This window comes from Furipterus horrens, unplaced genomic scaffold (genome assembly GCF_987537825.1).
Source record: "Furipterus horrens unplaced genomic scaffold, mFurHor1.1.pri manual_scaffold_8, whole genome shotgun sequence".
In the NCBI taxonomy this organism is placed as follows: domain Eukaryota; kingdom Metazoa; phylum Chordata; class Mammalia; order Chiroptera; family Furipteridae; genus Furipterus; species Furipterus horrens.
The window spans coordinates 68,031,764-68,059,141 of NW_028327178.1; the positions used below are offsets into that span (position 1 = coordinate 68,031,764).

At 39.7% G+C, this 27,378-nt stretch overlaps 1 protein-coding gene across 4 annotated transcripts in view; it reads right to left on the bottom strand.

The window, feature by feature from the left end:
- The window catches only part of KIZ (kizuna centrosomal protein), a 187,982-nt gene that overhangs the window by 19,492 nt on the left and 141,112 nt on the right, over positions 1-27,378 (bottom strand). For 2 of the 4 annotated variants that reach the window (XM_090285988.1, XM_090285987.1), the window contains one exon: positions 5,312-5,408. In XM_090285988.1, coding sequence (XP_090142114.1) covers positions 5,312-5,408 — 97 coding nt within the window. Of the gene's footprint in view, positions 1-5,311; positions 5,409-27,378 lie in introns of those variants that run through there. The other 2 variants (XM_090285989.1, XM_090285990.1) reach the window with 2 other exon arrangements.

Consider the following 27,378-nt stretch of genomic DNA (forward strand, 5'->3'; position numbering starts at 1 on the left):
TTAGGTAGTAATGCCTTTGTTGAAGTGTTCTGATAAGCTCAGAGATGATCCTGTCAAGAGTCTGTATACAGTATGTTTTGGGGGAAGCAGTACTGCTGCGCTGTTCAGACATTTGGATGAACAAAGGTATGTGCTTGGTTTGGTTTCATGGGTTCTAAGTAGAAGAGATGAATATTTAGGCACAGGGGACCAAGAAAAGGTACGATTTGGGGATAGACTGAGTGGAAACAGGCCTAAGATGTATGAAGTGTCCTCCTGGAGGAGCCTGATGGGTGGGAGCAGTCAGGATGGATGGAAAAGACAGAAAAATTGCCTCCACCAGGCCATGCACTAGCGGTGGGCAGAACATCTAGTCTGCAGTAGTTTGTTCATTCATTCATTCATTCACTCACTCACTCACTCTCTCAGGTCACACTATGCATCAGGCTCTGAGCTGGGGTGACAGCAGCAAACAAGACACACTTGATCTCTACCTTTGGGGCTCTCATGCTTCAGTGAAGGAAGACACCAAAATAATAACTGTGACACAAGCCAAAAAGGGCAGTTACAGGGTGGGCTGAGAATTGATGGCAGCCGGATTTGGGGGGATAACATTCCAGGTCCCCAACATATGCCAGGAGCCCACAAGCCCTCATCAAGTTCAGGAAAAAAACCCAATAAGACACTCTGTAAGTGCGCTCACCCAGGTCCTGCTTCCTAAAAACTGTGAATGCAAAATGCACAGGCAGAGAGGATGTAATCAAAGTTGATGGAAGAGTCTCTCTTTGAAAATGTGTGTGCATACACTTCTCCCTCTCCTCCAGACTCATGCAGAGAACTTTGTGAAGCACATGATGCTGCAGCTGGGGTGCATGATGTCATACAGAGGTGAGGGTAACTATGCAACTAACTTCTATAAAGAAATGACATTTGGTGAATGGTGGAGCTATATATTGATGATCACTCACTCAGGAAGTCCAATGGTTATTGAGCACTGGTGATTGAGAAAAGCCCCCCAAACCTCAGTGAGGAGCTCACAGTGGGGGGAGGGTATCTCCTCCTTTGCTGCAGATGATAATAGAAATAGCCACAGGGCCACAGCCTCTGCTTAGGAAACTTCCAGAAGGTTAAAAGTTAAGCCTTGATAATCTAGTACGCATCAGCCAGGTGAAAAAGTGGGGCAGTAGCATTCCAGCAAAAGAGCAGGAATAAAAGCCAGCACACATGACAACATGCTGTAGGAGAAAATGACATGTGGGCATCCAGCAAGCACAGGGACCTGGGGCAGCTGGCTGGGAGGGTGCTGGAGTGTAGGCCACTGAGTGCTTGAGGAGGTGTAGGCAACAGGAACTCCTGACTGGCAGTAGCAGAAGTAAAACAGGCTAGGGTGTTGGATGCTTATTCTTGGCTTGCAGGGAGGAAGAGTTTGGAAAACAGCAGACCTGGGGGATGTCTTAATGTTAGTAACACATTGACTTTAATCTTCAAGTTCAGTATCACTTTTTTGAAAGAAAAAGTTATCTACAGCCCGTTAACAAACTACCCAAGTTAATGTGACTTTGAGGTCATGTCAATTGAATTTGGCAATGAGACCGAGTATCCTGCCAAGAACATGGTCTATCTACAGTGTTGAGGACAATGAGGAAAGGCTCCAGCAGGAAATGTCCTTTCAGTTCTAGGGTCTTGTTATAAGCCTGAAAATAACTAACTTATGAGAATCTGTGATTTCTAGACTCTGAATTCTACAATATGTAGTGATTTTGACTGCTAGTTAAGAATATTAAAATGTCTCACATAGTATCTTCAGCTAGAATTTCCTGCAAAATAGACATGCTTCTGAAAAGTAGAAGGCTAACAATAATAGAAAAAGAAAAAAAATCCCAATGAGTGTGCCAACAAATATCAGTAATCCAAATTTTATGTTTTAGAGGCAGACCAAAGTCTGAGACAGTCTAATTCAACAAAGTCTGAGCGCCCCCTGATGATTAACCAGAGGCCCTGCAGCAGATGCCATTTTTTACCTGCCTGGGGTCAACCTGCTAACTAACTCCTTCCCTTCAGATAATCAAGCTCTTGTTCTTTCATGCTCTGTGTGGGAAAAGCAAAGTATATTAGTTTATGATGAAAAAATGTGGATTATTTAGGAAGCTGCTAATTCAGTAGAATTTAAGGAGAATGCAGATTTGTTAAGCCAGAGATGGAGATGGGATCTTTTATATGAGAACCTAAAGGACATCCAGGAAAAACTTATTTTTATTTCTTTGTGATCTCCATATCACCCCAAGGGGAAATGACCTGGCAAGAAGAGAGATAGCACGGCCCCACCAGAACATCAGTTGTAGCCTGGCGACCTCCGCTGGCCACTCCTGTGGCTGCAGGGCTGGCACAGAATGCCACCCATGGAGGCTCTCCCAGAGTGATTGTGACGGCTGGGTGACCTTGGCTATCTTTCCCCCAGGCAATTATGTAGTATGCACACATCCCTTTCTTTTGGTAAAACGTTATCTCCATCCAGCCAGTAAACTGAAGTTACATGACAGGCTGTTAAAATATACTCTCCATTGAATAAATGGATCTGGGAGAGTGAAAACCGCTTCCTGGGGAAGGTAAAGCAAGACAATGTTTTCAGAGGAAAGGAAGCTTTGGCATGCACCCCTGAACAAAGGGGAACAAGTGGTCTTTACTACGAGAACAGCTTCCTATTAGGACTCACTCCTTCGTACATTATGCCTTTCATCCCCACTCAACCACAAAATGATTTTGCTGAAGCAAATACAATGGTAGAAAAAGACTTACACTGAAAGAATCTTTAATAATAAACTGTTGCCGATCTGCCTGCTTGCCTGTGATTTATAATACAATAAACAGTGGATTCTATTACGGCTAATGCACTGAAGCTGCTGCTCAAAAAAACGGAATATGAAAGCATGCAGACCCCACCACATCACAATGAAATGAGCATGTATAAATGTGCTAAGAGTATCTCTTTGCATCTTTTATAGCTTGTGTGTATTAATCTGTAACGCTTATTAAGAAAGCCATTGCTATGCAAAGCAGCACCCAATCCCTTTCTCTGGCTTTTCAACAGAGTGCACTGTTTAGCCAATAGGATGGATCCTCTGGCCCTCATTCTGCATTCATTGCAGGCAACATTTGCACAATGTATCTCTCAAAGGCAGCTGAAAAGAAGGCCTTAATACTCATGTAAACAACTGCAAACCAATTACTTAATGAATCAGGCCTACACATAATGAGGTGCAGACAAAGAGCTATAAATGTAGTTTTGCGCCCAAGCTGCTGCTTTAAAGTAAAATCCCTCAGCTGTAGTTTGGGCTTAACTAGCACATCATAATTATTGTCTCGAGGACATCAGAGGAAGTAATTTTTTTTTTTTTTTTAGGTCTAGCAGGGTTTTTTTTTTGTTTTTTTTTTTAAGGTTGCTCATCAGCTCACTGACAAAATAGAGCAAAGAAGAATTTTTAAAAGTGCTACAGCAGCACTGCACTGCTATGTTTATTCTCAAGTACTGGTTTTGAGACCACTTGTAAAAGCAATAAAGCATGAGGAGTGACTGCAGTAAGTGGGATCTTTAAATGTAAGCCTCTAAGAAATTTGAGTGAATCCAGGCACAAACAGCAAAATTGGAGCTCTCCAAAGCCCAAGGTGGTGTGTTAATAACACCAAACCCAGCATAAGAACAAAACCAGATAAATCCAAACCCACTTGCTTGGTGCCCAGACCTTTTCCTCATTGGATTAGAATAAAGCTTTTTGAAAACTTTTTTTCTGTTTTCTTAAAGGAGGTGATGTGATTACTTGTAATTTATTTAAGAAATCAATTTCATGCAGAAACAACAGTAATAATAAAAGACCCCTGCCTCAAACTGAAGAAGAAAAAAGCTTGATTTTATAATGAAATATAGGTGTAAGACATGAAATGATCAGGAGGAGAAAATGTTCTACAGAATCCAACTGCTTTCTGAATATATTTAAAATTGCCTGAAGAATATATATATGTATATATGTATATATATAAAAAGAAAAGTTTAAGGAGAATTGTGTTTTTAATGACTCTAAAATATAGTAAAAACAAACATTTCTAACCATTTTTAAAACTAAATACATGTATTATTACGTCAAATGGTAACTGTTAAGCCCTAAAAACTACCTGTAAAATTTATTGTCTTTTAAAATTTCTTTTAGAAGACCTAAACTTGCATTTATAGTATAATCATAAAAATATACTTCTTTACTACTCTTCCTGACCCATAATTCATCTTTCACTTCCTTTAAAAACATGGATGAAAACCCAGGTATTAGAGATAATAATTTCTGATAATTAAATAAGTAATTCCCTAAAACTGAACTTTTCGGGTGTCTAAAAGCAAGAATTCAATTTCAGAAAATCAATATTATTTTAATATATTTCAGATCCTAAAAATATGCAATGTTTTTCAAAATATAAATAAATATTTTAAAAATACTGTATTTCTAGATTAAGTCATTTTATCTTATAGGATACTAGAAATGTAAAGTTTCTGTTTTAAAATTTCAATGGGGTAAGCAGTTAATTCAAATGTAATACAATCATGTAAATGACTTTTTAAAATGAGAAATGTTACTACAAAAGGAAACTTGTGTTGTTTTAAATGCTATTTATCCCAAATCAGAAAATGTAGGTATTTCAGCAGATGATTGCTTCTTTTCCCATCTATAAATTCTTCCTAAGTGACTCAATGTCACAGAATTATTAGTATTTAATGTTGAGGATAAATTCAGCACACAACTCACTTATCATTGCTTGAAAAACTTACAAGTGCTACAGTTTAACAAATGTGAAAAAATAAATTTTGTTCTTTATGGGAAATAAGCAAGAAATTATCAGAAAAGAAAGGTATAATTTAGCCCAAATACTTAATAAAAAAGAGGAGTACAAAAACAAATATCCAGCAATTGCTGGCATATTTATCAGCTGTCTCAGAAAGAAAAAACGGGCCACTTTATTTCCTTTAAGGTCTGATATTTTCTCTTTGCCCTTTTCCATTGTGTGCTCTCTAAGCAGCCCTACTGCGAGCAGCTGTAGACACTAATTTGTGGTTCACTGAGGTGTCAATTGAGTCTTAAACCAAGGAAACAACAGCTGCAAAACAATACTTGGCTCTGGTGCAAATATTTTCAAATGTAGACTAAAGTTTCAATGTTATTTCAGATAAACAAATCCCCCAACCATATCAAATCACACAACAAAATAATACATAGCTAAAGTTTGATTCATGGCGTAGTTACATTTCTCATCTTGTTGCCACTATTCAGAAAGGCTTTCATGACTTTACCTTGACAAAGGACTTCCTTCACTAGATGAAAAACTAGCTTCTGAAGTGATTTTGTTAGTTGTCTTTTTCTTCAATGTACCACTGCCAATGTTCAAACCTGTGACAAGTGCAAAGAAGAGAGGGAGCGTTACCCTCCATGCAACAATGGATGCAATGAAGAAAGAAGGGACCTCTCAATAACTTTGATAAAACAAATGTCAACAAAGGAAGATGCTGTTCAAGCCACAGAAACAAGGAGCTTCTGAGGCAAGGAATAAGTTGGTATTCATTCATTCATTCATTTATTTATTCCTTATCTGAGGATATGTTTAATTTTAGAGGGACAGGAAGAGAGAGAGAGACAGAGACAGAGAGAGACAGACAGACAGACAGACATCATTAGTTGTCCCCTGTACATGCTCCAAATGGGGATTGAAACCATATCCTAGGTATGGCCCTGTCTGGGAATCGAACCTGTAATCGTTTGGCATAGGGGATAACATCCCAGTTAAGTGAGCTACCCAGTCAGGACTCAAAGAACAGCATTTTAAATGGCCAAGATGCATGTGTAAGCATATTGGCGTCAACTATGGCATCAAGCTCTGGATAATTCACATTGTTATAGCACACAGGCACCAAGATAATGGGTGCTAGGAACCAGGTCTCAGAATAACTGACACTCTGGGGTAACAGTTGCTCACACCATGCACCTTTAGTCCCTCTGCCAAATCTTCTACTTTTCCATCTTTCAGAGGAGATTGAATCTCCACTGAAAAACATCAAGGCCACTCTAACCAGCCTGGAAAGGTAGATGGAAAATAGTATGGAGCTTCCTCCACAAATTAAAAATAGAATTACCATACAATCCAGCAATCCAACTTCTGATTACATATCCACAAAAATTTAAATCAGGATCTCAAAGAGTTATTGGCATTCCTCTGTTCATGACAGCATTATTCACTATAGCCAAGGGGTGGAAGCAACCCAAAAGTCCATCAATAGTTGACTGGATCAAGGAAATTTGGGATATACATACAACAGAATATTATGTAGCCTTAATTCTATCACATACTACATCATGGATAAACATTGAGGACGTTATGCTAAGTGAAATAAGCCAAATACTGTATGATTCCACCCATATGAAGTATCAGAAGTGGTCAAAATCATAGAAACAGAATGTGCAAAGTGATTACTAAAGGCAGGGTGAGAAGGGGGGGGTATTAGTGTTTAGTGGGTAAAGTACTTCAATATTGCAAGAAGAAAGAAGAGTTCTAGAGAATTGCTGCACAACACGGATATATTTTACACTACTTACTATACACTTAAAAATAGTTAAGATGCTGAATTTAATGTTACATATTTTTTACATAATTAAAAAATGTACTGAACAGATATCCCTATTTGTCCACAATTCAAGTGTATGTCTCTTGTCCCAGTATAATTATTAATAGAATCCCCTTTTGTTACCAAAGTTTCCTAATTTAGATAGTAAGCGATATGGTTACTTACTTAAGAGACATATGAGGTCTGTCCAAAAGGTATCCAACCATATAACATGAAAAATAGATAAAAGAAACATTGAACATAGGACAATGATGCTTCAGTCCCCTTCAAAGTAGGTACTTTGGGATCTCACACAGTTTTCCTAATCGTCATCAGCTGCCTGCTGTATTTTCCTGAATCTCATTGATGGTCTGAAATCTCTTCCCTTTCAAAGGTGATTTTAGTTTAGGGAAAAGCCATAAGTCACAGGGCACCAAGTCTGGGCTGTAGCGGGGCTGAGTCACCTGGGTGATTTGATGTTTCGCCAAAAAACTCTCCAAGAGACATGACGCATGAGTGGGTGCATTGTAGTGATGAAGCTGCCAATCACCAACTGCCCATTGCCGCAGCCTTGTGAATCATCTGGATAATTTCCATGGAGGAATGTTCAAGCTTAATGCAAAATTTGATGCAGATTTGATGCTTTACTCTCTCAGTCATTTTCAGTGCGATGGCCACACAGTACACATGCTCACTCAACAGCGTCACTGCCCCCACTGACTAGTACAGTGAAGTCATCATTGCTCACGCATGCACATTCCAGTTCACTCTCCTTGGCTGCCAGGTTACACTGATGTCTCACAAACTGTTCTCAATATATTAACAATGGCTGGACTTTTTCTGGACAGACCTCCCGTATAAACCAAATGCAAGGCAATGGCACAGTTGGGCATAGTTAGATTTTTAAAAAAAAGGTAAAATATATTTGAACACTGTATATTGATGCTATTGATAAATAATTATTGTCTTAGGTGTGAAAAAATACACAGAAATACTAAATTTTCTACTATCTAGTGAGATAGTAGAATTCTCTCTATGATATTAATACTTTTCAAATGCATGCAAATTATTTTTGAACTGCCCCTTTTTAGATACTCTGAAAACAAACAAAAAACATTTTAGCTGAACCAAGTTTTCAAAACTCAAAGACAAGTTGTATGAGTTTATCTGAAATGGCCCAATGGTAGTCATTATTTTGAGTGGGTATGTGGAAATGTTCAACTCATGGTAAAATGATTTGTCACCACTCCAGGCCTTGCAGAAGCCACTACAGGAATGAACCAGAAGAGACAGTACTAAAAACCTTGGTTCATTCTCTGTCTAGTTCGAAGCACTCCCTGCTCTGCTTCTCAGGCTCTCGCATTTGAGTGTGGGTGTCTTAGGCTGGGTGAATGTTAGGAGCATCACAAGGAACAGTAATAGCAGCAGGATGAGCTCAGAGACCCAGAGGTTGAGAACACAGCATATGCAGGGAGCAAAGCCAGGTGTGGCAAAAGGATCAGCAGCAGCCTGGACCTGGCTCAGATTCACAGGACACCCTTAGCCCTGCAGAGCTTCTAATAGTATGTATTGTAAGTTAAGGTGGGGAAAATTGTTGGGAGAAACAATAAATAAAGATCACATATGTAAAGCACCAAAGTAACACAACACTGCCCGTTACCTCACATCTCAAGGATACCTGGATAAAATGGAGGATGGAGAATTAGTGTTTTAGCAAAGACATAACAAAACAGCATCCATGTTCACATCTTCTGTGTGGCCATGGATAAAAGGATCCTGCTCTTATGTTAGCATCAGGGGCTGGCAATCACCTTCCTGCTTTTGCTGACTCAGTTTAAGAACTTAACCACAGGCCTTATTACTGGATTAAAACTACCATCACAATGAAGAATAAAAATATAACTTATCTTGCCTTATTGAGAATCAGATAAAAAGAAGTATTTAAAATGAGCATGTTTTGGAGTATTAAATGCCATATAATTAAAATAGGTATGGACAGGGGCTCTTAATTCTGAAAATAACAAATTCTAAGGTAATACTTTTTAACATTGCTGGATTATGAACTCAGCTTGGTACACTGGAATTAGTATTTTGAAAAAGTTAGGAAACAAAACACCTGATGCAGTGCATGCAGAGGGGAAAGTATTATATTGTATAAATCTGTCGGTGTGTGTTGAGTATTGGCTTGAAAGAAAGTGTTTCTTGCCGTAGGCTAGTCTCACTGTCCTAGAATGGCTCCAATAGGGTAGCATCATAACACTCTCCAACTACTCCTAATGTCCATTTTACTTTGGATTTGTTGTAAGATAAATTGGGGGGGGGGTTAATAAAATCAAATACAGAATTCCTGATTTTTAAAAAGGTACAGAATCACTATAAAAGAGCTGAAAATGCTCTGCTTTGTTGTTATTTTATAAGGGTCAACCAAAAAGTTTTTCAGCTTTTAGGACATAAGTCCTGATTTTAATGACACTATGGTATTTTTATATCCAATTAAATTGGCTCAAGAAAAAGTAGCAAAGGTAGAAATTAAAAATTTTCTAAAAAGAAAAAAGAAAGAGTTGCTTATTAATAAAGGTTCCTGGTGGCTGGAAGTTGGAGTTGGGATTCCTCTTGTTTACTGTTCTAAGGTAAATCATTTGACCTTAGTGAGCTGGCTCTCATACTTCTCAGAATCAGGAAAACATGTGCTACAAGGGGGAACCCAAAAATACCCGGAGTTTATTTATAAAAAATTGTGTATTTATTCTTACATGTTTAAACTTCAGTTGCCTTTAAAGTACTTTCCATTTGATGCAATACACCTATCCAGACATTTTTTCCACTGCTCAAAACAGTTTCTGGACTCATTGATTTTGATGCCTTTTAGTGCTTCTGCTGTTTTCTGCTTTACCTCTTCCACATCAGTAAAACGTTTCCCTTTAAAGACTTTTTTCATCAGGGAAGCAAACAAAGAAAAAAAAGTTGCCCGGGCGAGAGCAGGTGGATAGGGAGGGTGAGGCATGGGGGTTATGCTGGTTTTGGTCAAAAACTGCTGAACACTCATGTGGGCAGCACTCGCAAAATCACCCATCATGAAATGGGCAAATGTGTTCAAAGAGCCTGCAAAAAAATTCACTGAAGCCTAACACAGCCTCTCACAACAACATCAGCTCATACACTGATATGAAGGGATTCCTAGAACACTCACCTAGCAGGGGAAGCCTGTATTACAGGGGGCCCGCCCTCCAGAAGATAATTACATTTTTGGGGGGTCCTCCCTTGTATTTATTTTCAGGAAGGAATTTATGTGAAAATATCAAGCTAGTAGTTGCAACACTTTAGATTTAGGGGGATTAAGTATTTTGTCCAAATACAAAACAGAACTGATGTTATTACTGGTCTGGGTCTCACAAGGACAGAATAAGAATTCATTCTTAGCTGCAAGGGACCACTTTACTACTCTGGAAAAGACAGTCCATTTCCATGTTCCACACACTTTCCATTTCGGTTTACTACCCTTCTTAACTGAAGAACTTGGACTAATTGGGCTGTGGGTTTTCCCTTCAAGGCTTTCTGAGCCTGCTTTCAACTATACAACAGTTTTGGAGTGAGACAGCTCATTTCTCCTACCCCATTCATCCAGAACCCACCCCGCTTTTGAACCAGAACCCACCCCGCTTTGAACCATGGCTTCTCACTGGTATTTGATCCTTAAACCTGTGGTCCTTTTCTAAGCAGAGAGTCACTGAAACCCACCTGGACAATTTTTATCTGAGATGTAGCTGCTGGGACACAAGTAATAAAAGTTTGGCACAATTAAAGCTGGGGACTGCTGGACATATTCTGCCCCACCCCTCCACCCTGCCCTGTATGCATGCTTCCTCTAATGGTAAAAGGGCAAAGTGAAGTTTAAAAGGTAAAAGGATTAAGTGCATTCATATGGTGGAATAAATATTAATTGGACCAGAGACACCAAACCAACTGGAGGAGTCCAGCAGACGATCAGAACTGGGAGTCATTCACCATGCATGTTATCCCCCCTGTATTCATCCTTATTTTAGTCAGAAGAACTGCACCAAACAACATACAAAGGACTGGGAGATGATCCAAAAAGGGAAAACAAAATTAAGGGTTGGTTTAAAAAAATGATTAGAAGAGGTTGCAGAAACATGGAAAAAAGGGTTCAAGAACATAGATATGTAAATAGATTGGACAGGGCGGGACTGTAAATGCAGACACTTCCTGGAACCAAGCAGAAACCACATCAAAAAAGTGACTCCGGTCAGGTGGGAGCGGTGGGAGCGGTGAGAAAGCATAAGCCCTATCCATTGCGGAGAACTCTTCTCTGGCCAATGGCTACCATGTGGGAAAAAAGGGCCTCGTCTTGCCAGATTTCTGCATTTTTAAATGAAAAATAAAAAACCGCACAGGCCAGATGGAACATTTGTGCAATGTTGAAACTAGATGGTGATGAGCAATATTTTTCTCTGTTGCAAGAAGTGGTGTGAGACAATTTCCTGAAAAACTTCAGCCAAGAGATACAAGCTAGTTGTTAGAAAAGCTCACTCAGTTGAAAGAGTTGAGAGACCATTATCAAGGGACGCTGCAACAGCTGTATGGAGATTTTTAAGTTGCTGTCTGTATTAAATAGACCAGATTTCAGATTCTTTGGAAACAAGTGTATACTTTTTGCTAAGGGTACTCAAACAATTCAGACATCCTCCAGGAACAGTCTAGAAGACTTTGCTGGGAGGCCAACTTCATAAACCAAAAAGTCAAAGCTAGGAATGTGAGATTGGTGGCAACTAAGCCCATACTTTTGATAGTGAAGAATCAAGTGGTGAAAAGCTGCACTATGCTGCCATGTAAATTCATAGTTATTAAATTAATGAATAAACAAACAAGGGAGCAAAATTAACAAATCTAGAGGTTCAAGTTAGCCTGCTATAGATAAGGTAGGGACAAGGTTTAAATAATTCCTAGGGGAAAAGACTTGAATCTTCTCAACGGGCAAGTAAACTCTTAAGTTTATTGGGTTGCTCCTTAGAACTCCAGAGGAACACTTCCTCTCATTAGTAATGTCAAATTCTCAGAAAACTATTGAGTAGTGAAAATTATTAGATAAAACAATTATTTCTAAATAATACAGTTATTTTAAATTAGACTGTTTTGGTATACAGAGAAACAAACTTTCAATTCTGGATCTCAGTCAAGCATCTATTACATATTCAAATCTGTGTTAAGATTGAGTTCAAAAAGTAAATAAATAAATAAATAAATAAATTGCAGTTTAAAACAAAAAAATAAGGCAAGGCATCCAGGGGCTAAAACTTTCCTTGGCTATTAATTTCAGACTGATAACACAATGAGATAAATATATTTTCCCAGTCAGCGATCTTTCTACAAAGTGGTGATGGATCTTTGAGACTTCTTTTTTTCCCTTTTGATATGCATTTTGTTACTAGAAAATGGAAACAGCTAGAGAAACAAAGTGAAACATGTTGAATAAAGGGAGGTAGGGGGAGAGATGATGTTGAGGAGAAAGAAAAAGCCCCAACTTCTTATCTTTTATTCTCTTTTATATGCAAATGTACACCTGCTAAAATACTTCTAAATCTACAAATAAAAAGAAAATATCTGATGAACAAGTGCTTTTAGCAACCAATTACAAGAGCCAGATAAAGTGTCCTTAACCAGCCTCTATGGGGTGTCTCCCAGGCAGAGAATCTGTCTACAGCTTTTGCAGAAATCCCTAATGAAAAAAGAAGAGTTGGGTCCAGAAAAGGAATAACAAAAGGAGATGCAAACAATATTATCACTATAGCTAGAAAAAAACGACCGTGAACTGACAAAAAATGGGCAGGTCGGGGTAAGGAAGGATAGTTACCATTCCTACATGAAGTGCATAGGATTTTTTAAATTAAATACAAAATTTATTTTCTGTCCACTGAATCTCCCAGTGCTGTTATTTTTCATGTATATGTAGATTCATGCAATTTTCTTTTTCACACAATTCACTACATGTGTCACTGATGGAGAAAATCCAGTTGTTATTGCAAAATAAAACAAAAATTGTGGGGTATATTGTAATTCTAAAATGAATTCTAAAGATAAATATTATAACTTAAAATCCAGAAACGACTTGCCTAATAATCTGCTCAAATGAAAATGAGAAAATATTAGGATATGGGTGCTTTATACTAAAAATACAGAAAAGTCATCTATATTTAGGATTTTTTTTCATTAAGGCCGCAAGTCTATGTGAATATGGGAAACACAGGCTAAATCTACTTTTCAAGTTCAGACTTTCCACTCACTATACTGGTTGTCCTGGGCCTATAAATCTGCCCAGGTTTCTCAGTCCTCTCACAGAGAGGGCTGATGCAAAGAGAAACTCCTAAAGCATATGAGTAAATTGCTTGGATTAACTCAAAATGTATTAAACACTTAAATGTAAGACCTGAAACAAAAAAACTCGTAAAAGAAAACACAGGTGGTGAACTATGACACCAGCCTTTTTTTTTTTAAGTATATTTTATTGATTATGTTGTTACAGTAGTTCCAATTTTTTCCCCTTTGCTCCCCTCTGCCCAGCACCCCCTTTCCCTCCAGCAATCCCACCCCCCTTAGTTCATGTCCACAAGTCATGCATATAAGTTCTTTGGCTTCACCCTTTCCTATATTACTCTTAACTTTCCCCTATTTTGTACCAACTGATTATGCTTCTTAGTCCCTGCACCATATCCCCATTTCTCCCCCTCCCCACTCCCAGATGATAACCCTCCAAATGATTCCCATACATATGATTCTGTTCCTATTCTGCTTTGTTTAGTTGGATTTTGTTTTTATTTTTTGATTCAGTTGTTGATAGTTGGAGTTTGTAGTCATTTTAGTGTTCATAGTTTTGATCTTCTTTTTCTTAAGTCCCTTTGACATTTCATATAATAATGGCATGGTGATGATGAACTCCTTTAGCTTCACCTTCTCTGGGAAGCACTTCATCTGCCCTTCCATTCCAAATGATAGCTTTGCTGGATAGAGCAATCTTGGTTGTAGGTTGCTTTTCATCACATTGAATACTGTTTGCCAGTCCCTTCCTGCCTGCAAAGTGTCCTCTGAGAAATCAGCTGATAGTCCTATCCCCCTGTAGGCAACTCTCCACCTCTCTTTTGCTGCCCCCAGGACTCCGTCTTTATCTTTCACCTTTGGCATCTCATTCATGATGGATCCTGGTGTGGTCTCGTCTGGGTCCAGCTCGCCCAGGGCCTTCTGCACTTCCTGGACCTGTATGTCCATCTCCTTCAAAAATTTTTGGAAGTTTTCCTCATTTTTTTCAATTCTTGCTTCCTCATTCTGCACTGGTTGACTGTTTTTCCTTCCTTATGTTTCAAATCATTGATTTGAACCCCAGTTTCCTTCCCTTCACCATTGGTTTTGTGTGGATTTTCCTTCATTTCACTTAGCATAGCCTTCACTTCTTCTCTTATGTGTTTGCCATACTCAAGCATATCTGTCAAACCGGTGAGCATTTTTATCACCAGTGTTTTGAATTCTGCATTGGTTAGGTTGTCTATCTCCTCATCTGTTAGGTTAACTATCTCCTCGTTGCTTAGTTCTCCCACTGGAACCTTGATCCGTTCCCCCTTTTGGGCCATACTGCTCTGTCTCCTCATTCTGACAGGCGCCTGTGTTTGTTTGCCTCCGGATCCCAGAGAGAGCTGTCGCTCTTGTTACATTGTAAGGGGCAGAACCTTAGGTATTCATTAGTACAGGGTGACCTGTTTCACCACGTTGTGGCGCTGCAAGTGGGGGAGGGGTCCGAGAGGGAATAATGTCGCCTGCCCAGCACTCATTCCTTTTCCAGGCACCTCTCCCACTTCTGCACCATACTGGCACCCCTCTAGCTGCTGCCCTGGCCGTCGTTCCCAGAGTGGGTGGGTCTGCGGATGTTCTAGGACCGTGGGGCCCTTTAAACAAGTGGACTCTGCTGAGAGACCAACAGTTTCTGCCTCCACCCCAACCCCCACTGGTCTGCACAGTCAGAAGCAATGAGGCTTAATCCTCCCTGGTGCCGGGCCCCCGAGCTATGAGGTCTGGTGAGGAGCTGGGAACATTCCCCAGGTGTCCCTCCTGAGTTTTTAAAATGTATGACTGTACTTTCCGCTGGCCTGCCACTGCCACCTCCACACCGAGTCCTCTCCGCCAGGGCTCCGACCCTCCTACCTGTCTGGATGAGTGTTTCTTTTTTATATCTTTGTTTGCTGGACTTCCATGCAGTTTGATTTTCTAGAACTTCTGGCTGTTTCTAGTTTTGAGGTAGTTGTATTCCTTCTTAGTTGTGGAGGGAGACAGTGTGTCTGTCTATGCCTCTATCTTGGCTGGAAGTCCGACATCAGTCTTAATAATAATTTTTCTGATCTCTCCTCAGGCAAGGGAAACAAAAGAAAAAATAAGCGGGACAACGTCAAACTAAAAAAGTTTTTGCACAGCAGAGGAAACCATCAACAAAACAAAAAGAGAGCCTACTGAATGGAAGAAGATATTCACCAATTATAAAATTTATAAAGAACTCATACGATCGACACCAAAAAAGCAATCCAATTAAAAAATGGGCATGAAGACCTGAATAGACTCTCCAAAGAGGACATACAAATGTCCAATAGACATATGAAAAGATGCTCAACATCACTAATCATCAGAGAAATGCAAATTAAAACTATAATGAGATACCAGCTCACACCTGTCAGAATAGCTATTATTAATAGATCAACAAACAACAAGTAGTGTGAAGAAAAGAGAAACCTCATTCTTCGTTGGTGGAACTGCAAATTGGTGCAACCACTATGAAAAACAGTATGGAGGAACACTGAAAAATTAAAAATAGAACTGCCTATGACCCAGCAATACAACTTCTGGGTATTTATGTGAGGAAATCCAAAACACTAAACTAAAAAATATATGCACCCTGTGTTCATTGCTGTGTTATTTATAATAGCCAAGATATGGAAGTAACCTAAATGCCTATCAATAGACAATAGACGACTGGATAAAAAATATGTGATACATATATATATAATAGAATATTACTTGGACATAAAAAAGAATAAAATCTTACCATTTTGAAAACATGGATGAACCTAGAAGGTATTAAGCTGAAGGAAATTAGTCAGTCAGGGAAAGACAAATACCAAATGATTTCACTGACGTGTGGAATCTAAAAAACAAAAGAAATGAACAAACAAAACAAAAATGGACTCATAGATACAGAGAACAAACAGGGTTGCCAGAAGGGTGGGGGCTAGGAGAAAAAGATGAAGATGTCCATGAGTCCCTTTTCCTTTTTGCTTGATCCCACCACCCCCTAACCCTATCCTCACTGAGCTGTCAGCCTGTTCTCTATGAGCCTGTCTCTATTTTGCTTGTTAGTTCAGTTTGTTCATAGATTCAACAAATGAGTAAAATAATTTGTCTTTCTCTGGCTGGCTTATTTCACTTAGCATAATGTTGTCCAGGTCCATCCATACTATTGCAAAGGGTAAAATTTTCTTCCTTTTCACAGCCGAGTAGTATTCCATTGTGTAAATGTCCCATAGTTGTTTTATCCGCTCATCCACTGATGGACACTTGGGCTGCTTCCCTATCTTGATAATTGTAAATAATACTGCAATGAACATAGGGGTGCTTATGTTCTTTCAAATTAGTGCTTTGGGTTTCTTCAGATAAGTTCCCAGAAGTGGAATCACTGGGTCATAAGGCAAATCCAGTTTTAATTTTTGAGGTATTTCCATACTACTTTCCACAGTGGCTGCGCAAAGCTGCATGCCCACCAACAGTGTAAAAAGGTCTTCCTTTCCCCACATCCTTGTCAGCGCTTGTTGCTGTGTGGTGATTGTGGGGGAAGGGAGGGCGGGGAAAAAGGAGGACAAATGGTAATGGAAAAAAATATAATAAAATACAAATTTAAAATAATAATAAAAAGGTGATGAGATTAAAAAGGACAAATTGGTAGTCACAACATAGTCACAGGGGTGTAAACTATAGCTTAGGAAATACAGTAAAAAATATTGTAATAACTATGTATGGTGACAGGTGGGTACTAGACTTACTAGGGGAATCACTTTGTAAGTTATATAAATGTTTAACCACTATGCTGTACATGTGAGAGTAATGTAAAATGTCAACTGTAAATGAAAAAAAATTCGTATCTACTCAGAACCTTAGAATGTGACCTTATTTGGACACAGGTTCTTAGCAGATGTAATTAGTTAAGAATCTCAAGATGAAATACTCCTGAACTTATGGTGGGCCCTAAACCAATGACTGGTGTCCTGAGAGGAAGAGGAGTGGACACAGGAGACAGCGAAAAGAAGGTGATATAAAGATGTAGTTAGAAATTGGAGCTGCGCTGCCATAAACCAGGACCCATGAGAAGCTAAAACAGGCAAGGAAGGATTCTCCCCCTGGAGTCTTCAGGATGGGCTCAGTCCTGCTGACACTCTGATTTTAGATTTCTAGCATTCAGAACTGTGAGAGAACACATTTTTGTTGTTCATGGTACTTTGTTATAGCATCCCTAGAAAAACATATTAAGCCCTATGTGTCCACTGGTTTTGGATACATGGATTCAATCAAATGCAGATAAAAAGTTTTTAAAAATCCTAGAAAGTTCCAAAAAGCAAAACTTGAATTTGCCACTACACTAAATCCATGCAAATGAAGTGATGTGTAGGCATACATTGGTGTAGCCAATATGAAAATACAATGCCTTTTTATATAAGGGGCTTGAGCATCCATGGATTTGGATATCTATGGTGGGGGTGGGAGGTGGGGATAGGGCTACTAGGGGAATGGGTCCTGGATCCAGTCTCCTGAAAAGACACAAAGGGATGACTCAAATATACACCCTAATTCCTGATTTTATTAAAACATCTAAATCCCAACCTGTTCTCTTTCTCCACTTGAGTCTCTTGTGTAAAGTGAGGCTATTTTACAACTTGATCTCCAAGGGTTCTTTCAATTTTCCAACCTCCTGCTCCATGGTTCTCACATGTGGGGAGTCACCTGGGTGTGTTATGAAAGACTGATGCCTGGCTCCCACCCCTACAGGTTCTGATGTAACTGGTTAAGGGAGGAGCTGGGGCATGGATATGTTTTAAAACTCCACACAGGATTCTACTGTGCAACCACTGAGGAGAATTTCTCTGAGTATATAGGACTTCGTTTGCTTGAATTCAGGGGCATCCAATCAAGAGCAACAGTCAGATTGGAAAACTGCCTTTTACTCTTTAATAACTATGTTAAATAAATATCACCACCTTGCAACATCAGGAGTGAGGAATGCTCTGCCATAGCAAGCAGCAGGCAGTAGCCTGGGGCGGGCGTGTGTGAATTTCCAGCAGCTGGACCCCAGCCATAGAGACACAACCATGTGACCTGCAATGGACAGTCGAGAAGTACATGGTGGTTCCTTGGTTTTGCATGAGTTGGAGGTCTCCTGTCCCAGGTACAGGAGGTAACATGTCTACTGATTCTTGTGCATTTCTGAGAAGGGACAGATGAGGAACATTCTTAGTAAAGTCAGAGCAGTGGAGATATGCTACTGTACTTTGGTGGTCCAAAGTTATCACAGTCTTTTCTCCCAGGATAAATCTAATCACCAATGACAACTTGGCCATTATATGTTTCCATCTTTTTTCCAATTTGATATAAAACTCAAGCAATAGAGATCCAAGATGGCGGAGGAGTAAGTGGAAGCTACACTAACCTCCTCCCAGGACCAGTCTGGATTTACAACTTAATTTTGGAGAAATCATCTGGAATAACCAACGGAACACTAGCTGGAAAGAAGTCTTATAACCACGGAGAGATAGAAAAGGCCGCTACATCACAACGTGACCGGTAGGGAGTGCGGAGACGCGGAAGGGCTGGCTGGGATCACACGGGTGGCTGCTGAAGGGACTGAGAAACAGCTCAGCAGCCGGGGATTCCCCCTGAGAAGGGCAGGGTCTAAACCCCCAGCTGGGCTTCCCAGCCTACAGCGACAGAGTGGAAAGTAAAATAGTATCAGCTGTGAAAAGCGAAAAGCCACAGGCTTTCTTGCTAGCCGGAGAGAAACAGCAGGAGAAAAAGAGCTCTTAAGTGGATCACATACGAAAATATTTTGGCCACCACTTACCCTGGGCTCAAGCAGAGGGAAGGCAGAGAGGACTGGAGACACTTGGGGAGAATTTGGCACGGTGGCTTTGAGGGGAGAACTGGAGGAGCAGCTGACTGGGTCCCAGTGCTGACTCATCCCCAGTACTGCGGGTAGACCATTCCCCTCCAAGTGGCGTCAGCCTGAGGGGAAGCAAAAGCCCTGCCTACAGGAATTAAGCTGCCACACCCACAGTCCTTAAGCCTGACAGCTAATCACAGATTGAATAGATTAACAATCAAAGAAGACAGACAACAGCAGTAGATCCCTGGAAGTCTCCAACAGGCTGCCTAGGGCCAGACTGGTACATGATCTGACGCCACCAGAGGCAGATCCAGGAAGTGCAGATCATTCCAAGAAGCACCAACAAACAATAGGAGTCAAAAAAATGGGGAGACAGAGAAACAACCTCCCATCAAAAGGAAAGGTAGAATCCCCAGAAAGAGTGCTAAATGAAATAGAGGGGAGCGAACTATCAGATATGGAATTCAAAACATGGATTATGGAGAAGCTGAATGAGCTCAGCGGAAACTTCAAAGAACTCCAGAAAAACTACAAGGAACTCACAGAAAATTACGTGAGCATGAAAAAGGACATAGAAGCTATCAATAAGAGCCAGGAGGAAATGAAAAATACGATCTCTGAATTGAAGAACACAGTAGAAGGAATTAAAAGCAGGCTAGAGGAAGCAGAAGATCGGATCAGCGAGCTGGAGGACAACCTACACAAAAACTCCCAGACAATGCAACAAAATGAAAAAAGACTGAACAAGACTGAAGAGGTTCTAAGACAGCTGCAGGACAACATGAAACGTAATAATATCCGTATCATAGGAATTCCAGAAGGAGAAGAAGAAGAGCAAGGGATAGAAAACCTCTTTGAAAAACTAATGACAGAAAACTTTCCTAACATGACGAGAGAAAGAGTCACGCAAGTCCAGGAAGCACAGAGGGTCCCAATGAAGATGAACCCCAACAGGCCCACCTCAAGACACATCATAATTAAAATGGCAACATTCAAAGACAAAGAGAGGATCCTAAAAGCAGCAAGAGAGAAACAACTAATAACATACAAGGGTACTCCAATAAGGCTATCATCAGATTTCTCAGCAGAAACACTACAAGCCAGAAGGGAATGGCAAAAAGTATTCCAAGCAATGAAAAACAAAGGCCTACAACCTAGAATACTATACCCAGCAAAGCTCTCATTCAAAATGGAGGGTGAAATAAGGAGCTTCCAAGACAAAAGAAGGCTAAAAGAATACATCTCCACCAAACCAGCAATGCAAGAGATGCTAAAAGGTCTGCTCTAAGAAGATAAAGAAACAGAGAGAGACAGAGAAGAACACGAGTACAAAGGGGAAAAATGACAATGAATAAGTACTTATCGGTAATAACCTTAAATGTAAATGGATTAAACGCTCCAATTAAAAGACATAGGGTAGCTGAATGGATTAGAAAGAATGACCCACATATATGCTGTCTACAAGAGACCCACCTTAGAACAAAAGATCTACACAGACTGAAAGTAAAGGGATGGAAAAATGTATTCCAAGCAAATGGACATGAAAAAAAAGCTGGGGTAGCAATACTTATATCAGACAAAACAGATTTCACAGCAAAGTCCATAAAAAGAGACAAAGAAGGGCATTTCATAATACTTAAGGGAAAAATCCATCAAGAAGATATAACCCTTATAAATATATATGCACCAAACTTAGGAGCACCCAAATATGTAAGGAAACTTTTGAAAGACTCCAAGAAAGATATAGACAACAACACACTCATAGTAGGGGACAAACTAAAAAGTTTCTGCTCAGCTAAAGAAAACATCAGCAAGATGAAAAGGAAACCAACCATATGGGAAAATATATTCGCCAATGACATCTCAGACAAGGGATTGATCTCCAAAATATATAAAGAACTCATACGACTCAACACCAAGAAGACAGACAACCCAATTAAAAAATAGGCAAAGGACCTGAACAAACACTTCTCCAAAGAAGACATACGGAGGGCCCATAGACATATGAAAATATGCTCAACATCACTAGCCATCAGAGAGATGCAAATAAAAACCACAATGAGATACCACCTCACACCAGTCAGAATGGCCATAATCAACAAATCAACAAACAACTTGTGCTGGAGAGGATGCGGAGAAATGGGAACCCTGGTGCATTGCTGGTGGGAATGCAGACTGGTGCAGCCACTATGGAAAACAGTTTGGAATTTCCTCAAAAAACTAAAAATGGAACTGCCTTTTGAACCAGCAATTCCATTACTGGGATTATATCCGAAAAATCCTGAAACACCAATTCAAAAGAACCTATGCACTCCAATGTTCATAGCAGCACTATTTACAATAGCCAAGTGCTGGAAACAACCTAAATGCCCATCTGTAGATGAGTGGATCAAAAAACTGTGGTACATTTACACAATGGAGTTCTATGTAGCAGAAAGAAAGAAGGAACTTCTACCATTTGCAACAACATGGATGGAACTAGAGAGAATTATGCTTAGCGAAATAAGCCAGGCAACGAAAGAAAAATACGTTATGCTGTCACCTATTACAGGAAACTAATGAACAACACAAACAAATGAGCAAAATTGAACCAGAGGTATGTAAACAAGGAGTAGACTAACAGTAACAAGGGGGGAGGGGGGAGGGAGAAAAGGGGGTAAGAAGGGGAAGTGTAAAATCAAAGAACATGTATAAATGACCCACAGACATGGGCAACTGAGTGGGGACTGAATGTGGGGGAAGGGAGGGGCAGGATACAGGGAAGCAAGAGGGGAAAAAAAAAAAGTGAGACAGCTGTAATGGAAAAACAAACAAAAAAATTTTTTTTAGTGGGGGAAAATGAAAATATGAAGAATGGAAATGCCAGTTCAGTGAATATTAGGACAAAGATTTTCCTTCACGTTGTATATTTTTCTCCCTATTTGATCTCTCCAGAGTTTGGCATTCTAAACAAGTAAGTAATGACTTAAGTTTCTTTGCATAGACCTAATAAGACCAGTTGTTAATAGAGGTTCCTTTTTCTGAACAAGCCTTTGACTGGAATGTCAAGCCTAAAGGAGACATGCTTGGGCTCATGTTGTTACCAAAAAGCCCTAAGGAACTGGGAATGACTTTCAAAGGTAATAAAAGCCCGCGAAATAAAAGGCCTGCTGCCATGGTTGGTTGTGCGGTCCACAGCAATCTCTCCAGGGAAGGAACGAAGGTTGTTTTCCTGAAAGATGGCTAGAAGGGACCTTAAGGCACAATGGAAGACCAGAAAGACTTGGAAAGGACAGGTGTGTACAGGCAAGGATGAATGCCAGGTATGTGGCCCAGCTTCTGTGCACTGAAGAGCAGACTGAGGGCCACCCTAAATGTTCCTTGGGTAAGTTCCAGCAAAACAGAACTAAAGATCATAAGTGATCATTTGCTGCTCTTGTTATGCTTATGCAAATGAACAGGATAAATTAAAAATGGACTTAATGTAGTCCCTTTAAAGACAAGGAGAGTAATCTTAGGGAGAAAAATCAGTATTCAAGGAAAATCACAATGATCAGTGGCAGACTGTAAAGTAGGGCAGCTAACCGTCTTAAAAGTTTCTTCTCATTTAAAAAATGGTTTCACTTGAAAATTAAACCATATCTGTGATATCACCAAAGAGATTCAAGTTGCAGGCAAGTAGAATGTCAAGTGCCTTGCAACTGTATGTCTTCCCAATAAGACAGTCTTACAGATTTAGAGACTTTTTTGTTGGTTATGTTACATAAATTAACATGTGTTTTCTGTTTTCAAAGGGCATAAGCCTATGACCGCATTACCTGAGTGATTGTCTGTACGCATAAGCCTCACTTAATCCTCTCTGCAGCGCTGCCTCCGGAGACTCAACAGTTTGGCTGAACTAAATGGCTGAGTTGGTGAAGAATGGGGTGGTCTGTGGGCTTCACTTTAAAACTGAATTCTCTTTTCTATCCTAATGGCTTGGACAGAAAGGGCCCAGAGGTCTGAGAGGGGGGAAACATAAACTATTTCCCTCAGCCCAAACTAAATAAAATGGGCAAAAGGGTTTTGGACAGGAGAGATGTGCCTAGTACACCTTCCTCCAAAGAAGCCCTTTTTTTTTTTTTTTTTTTTTTTTTTTCTCCTAATGTGGAACATTGAAAAATTAATCCCTGCCTTTTGTCACCTAGTAGTTATGGATTGAATGATGCTTTTTAACCCTTTTTGCCAAATCTGTTGCCCCAGAACACAACAAGGATGCCAGCCTGCTAAACCAAGCACGCCGTTGTCCGGAGACAGCCAACTGACCTGGAGTCTGCACAATCCTTCCCCATGTGGGAAGGCCACCCTCCCCTCCACACCCCCACTGTTATTAGGAATTTCTGGACCCAAGGGTAGGTAGGACGACGACCATGTCCAGCTTGAAGCAGCTAGAGGAGCTTGAGACCTTCGCCCATTGTCCTTTACAAGATTACAAAGGGTCTTAATATCTGAGAGGGAGGGATAGTTATTTTTTACGAACCATGGGTATGGACTTGGGGGGGGATGCTGGGGGAGGGAGATACTGGGTGGAGGGGAGTAAAGGGGAAAAAATTGGAACTACTGTAACAACATAATCAATAAAATATACTTAAAAAAAAAAAACAAAAAAAAAAAAAAAAAAAAAAACTCAAGCAATAATGTTCTGGTAAGCACTGCCCAGAACCCTAAGTAGCACCCTTCAAATTTATAATGACCTACCACAAAGCTTCTAAATGGATGTACCTTAATATGACCTTGAATATTTCAGCTTTCCAAGAAATAATGAGAAATGGCATAGTTAGCCAACTACTTTCAACACAGCTTGACCAAGAGAATTGGTGTCAAAAAAAATAAGAGGCTGAATGGACATTCTTAGAGGCTTAATCCTCTTGAGATAAAAGCTGAGAGCCCTTTTTACATGGAGCTTAAGGAGATGAGTTTTGTCGAGATGGGCTCGTGGGGTGGGAAAAGTATTAGTGGAGTGAATGACTGAAAAAGATAGTTTTTTTTTTTTTGCCTGAATCAACGAGCATTTAAGGAAACTCCTTCAGAATTCTCATTTTTATTCATTTGTTTGAAAATGTGAGTGCCCACTGTGTGCCAAACACTGTTAGGTAATGGGTTTTTATGGCATTTAGCATAAGCTGCATCATTTGCTAAAACTAAAATCCACTTAACTCTCAAAGTTAAATTTAATTGAACACAAATAGAATTGTCAATGTGGGAAATTTCACTTTGGGGATGTAAGTAGTTTAGAGGAAGGCTTTCACTCATAATCTAGATAAGCATCGCTTTAATCCTGACCTAAGTGTTTCAGGGAAACACTGACCTGAATATACTACTACCGGCATGTGGTCTCAGGCCTATGTGTACACAGATTTGCCTCTCTTTATAAAGGGCATACCTGTAGGTAAAATTCATCCTCAGAAATCCTTGCAAGCTTCCTTCCTCTGTAGGTCTATCACAAGAGAAAGAAAAGGTATGGATGTGTTCATCACTGTTCTCAAAAGCCTTTTTGCCGAGTTCATCTGTTACGGTACATGCTGATGTTTAATTTACCCTGACATCCCGATGCAGTCACCTCTTATAAAACAGAAGAGGCAGAGTGGTGAAACAGAAGGAGTGCAGGGCTTAAATCCTGAAGTCTGAGTTCTATTCGAGATCCAACATACTAGCTATATGGCTTTGAGCAGGACCCAACCTTTTTAAGTTTCTGTTGGACTGTCTGCAGAATGTTACTAATATTTATCCCACAAGGCTGTTATGAAGATTAGAGATGACAGAGGCTTAGCAAGGGCAAGGATACAGTCTTTTGCTGTTCTTGGTATTCCCAAGTAAAGGTGTAATATTACCCACAAGTGAATTACTATTTATTATATATATTAAACTATACATTCATAGATATCAACATTAATATTTTAGTTTTACCTTAATTCTTCAGTGCAAATAACTAGACTAATAAAAGGGGTAGACTATGCTAAAAACAGATCAAAGGCTGTGAGAATACTTACTCTGGTTGTGTGTGTGGGTGTGTGTATGGGAGGCTTTCTATGTATACTTAGGCACAGACTACAGAAGCCAGAGTTATAAAACTTATACTCTCCATAGTGATGCCTTCAGAGAGACACCAAACTCTTAAGGATAAGCCCCTCTTCCAAAAAGACCTATGTTTGGGGGTGATAAAGAAATAAGAAAGGTAAACAGAGAAATGAAAATGTTGGCACATTTGATTTCTTTAATATAGACACTCATAGTCTCTTAGTAGATATTAGGTCAGAGTTTCCAGAAATGAGAATTCCTTCCACAGTACCCCTCTAGAGAACAAGTTTCTGCCATGGTTCAAGCACTCAGCACAGAATCTCACACCTAGAAGATACTCATTTTGGTTTTGCTGATAGAGTCAGAAAGTTTTTCTGTTATTGATCTGTGAATTCCTTAGCTGCAACACTCACAAACAGGGCCCCTTGAGTTACACTCTGTAATTATGCTTCATGAATGTTTTGCCTTGTACATGGCAGCTCTTCAAGTACTAAAGATAACTTTTGTGTCCTTCTCAGGTCATACTTCCCCAGGATCCTCAATGTTCTGAAAACAGTATAACTTCAGAGCTTCCCACTCATTCTGTCCAACCTCTTGGCTTCTTTCTTTACTACATCTTTTCTGAGATGGCTGCAAAGCAAATAAAGTCACACAGAAGAACCCACACTGAAGAAGAGTACTTCTGGATCATTGAGAGTTACTACTGTAACCTGGTGGTCATCAATTCGGGGAGCAGCTTTAACAAGTAACTTTTAATCCTATCATCATCTGGGTTTAGTTACACTAAAGTAGCCTAAAGTGTCATTATTAAGCAATCTTATCCACAAGGGTGGTTCCCACAAAAAGAACCACAGGAAAATAATGATGATAATTTTAGTGCATTGAGAAAACTGGTGCCCTCATTAGACTTAAGGTTTTAAAAAAAAGGTCCACATGTGTATAATTTCCAAAATGTGTTTCATAGAACATTAATTCTGTTGACTATTTCTATGTTCACGCTTTTAAACAGTTCATTTACTGAAAGTGTTCTAAAAGTCTTCAACATGCTCCTGTACATTGTGCATGCTACAGACAGAGAGAAACAACACAGGGCTCAGCTGCAAGATATGTATTTCTTGCAGTATCTTCTGGGTGGAGTACTACACAGAAGCATTTTTGGAAAAGCTCTAACAAATCATCAACCTTGTATAGCAGCACACCAGGGCAGGACAGTCACCTGGTGATCAGGAACCCTGCAATGCCCTCACATGTGTGCACATAAGGTAGAAACAGCTGGGCCTTGACCAGAGCGTTCCTCAGGAGCCACTTCCTCAGCTTTCTGTGAGTCTTCACTAAGGGTTTCCTCATAGGACTAACTAGAAGTTCCAAAAGTAGCATGAAACTCTCTTCAAACTTTTTTTTTTGGGGGGGGATAAGTAAACATACTTCTGGATTCAAATCATTAATTGAGTTCTCAAGTGGGAATTTCTTACAGAAATTCATTTAGTGGTACTATCAGGAAGCACGGTCAATGAGGAATTATGGCAGCACTGCAACTCAGGAAGGTGAGCAGCTGTCAGAATGGCAGACAAGCTGGCAGTGTCCAGGCGCCCTGCCAGGACTCATTTCAGGCTTACTCTTATTGTGGGACTGCATCTGCATCACCCCTGCTTCTTTTCCATTTTGAGTTTGCTTTGTGAGGTTCCTTTTAATTAGATGTCACTGGTTTGAAATGCTGGGGATTGTAGGACCAGTGCATAACCCACTACTACTACTAACATTCACATGAATATTATTAGAACCCACAGCTAACATGTATGAGTGTCTAGCACATGCTTGGCACTTTCACACACATGAGCTCATTTAAATTTTAAGACAGTGTTGCCAGGTACTATGTATGTTTGCTTTTCCAATACAGATGCTCAGAGAGGTGAAGAAATGAGCAGGGAGTAGCAGACAAAGCCCAGGCTCAACTGCCACATCTCCTCAACTCCCAGGGGACAGCCTCTAGAATATTCCTTTTCTTTGGAATATTCTACAAGGAATGCAGACCATACATTTTCTTTGGAAAACTTCAACCAAAGTACTGTAAATAGGGAGGCAGAATCCATCTTAAATCAAACTATATAACTTGTCTTTCTTTACCAAAGGCCAAATCTCCAAATAACATGACAAGATACAAAAAAATTAATAAAGAGATGATGGTCAAGAACTTAAGAGGTAAATTTGAAAAACAAATAGAGAAACAGAGGAAAAAAAAACAAAAAACGAAAACAAAACAAAACAAAAAAAGAACTTAAGAGGTCAAAGTAGCTTCAATGACAGACACAAAAATAGTATTAAGCAGAACCAAGGTGCATGAGGCCCTAAAGCATTAACTTCATGGGAGGTCCAGTGTGTGGGGAGCAAAAAAAATGGAGAGTGTGGTAGCAAGGACAGAATGGCAATGCTCAAATAAAGTAAATGGCTTTGAAAAGTTTTTTTTCATATCTCCTAAGTTACCTTAAGTCTAATATTCTGGCATACAATAGGCAAAAATTATTTTTTT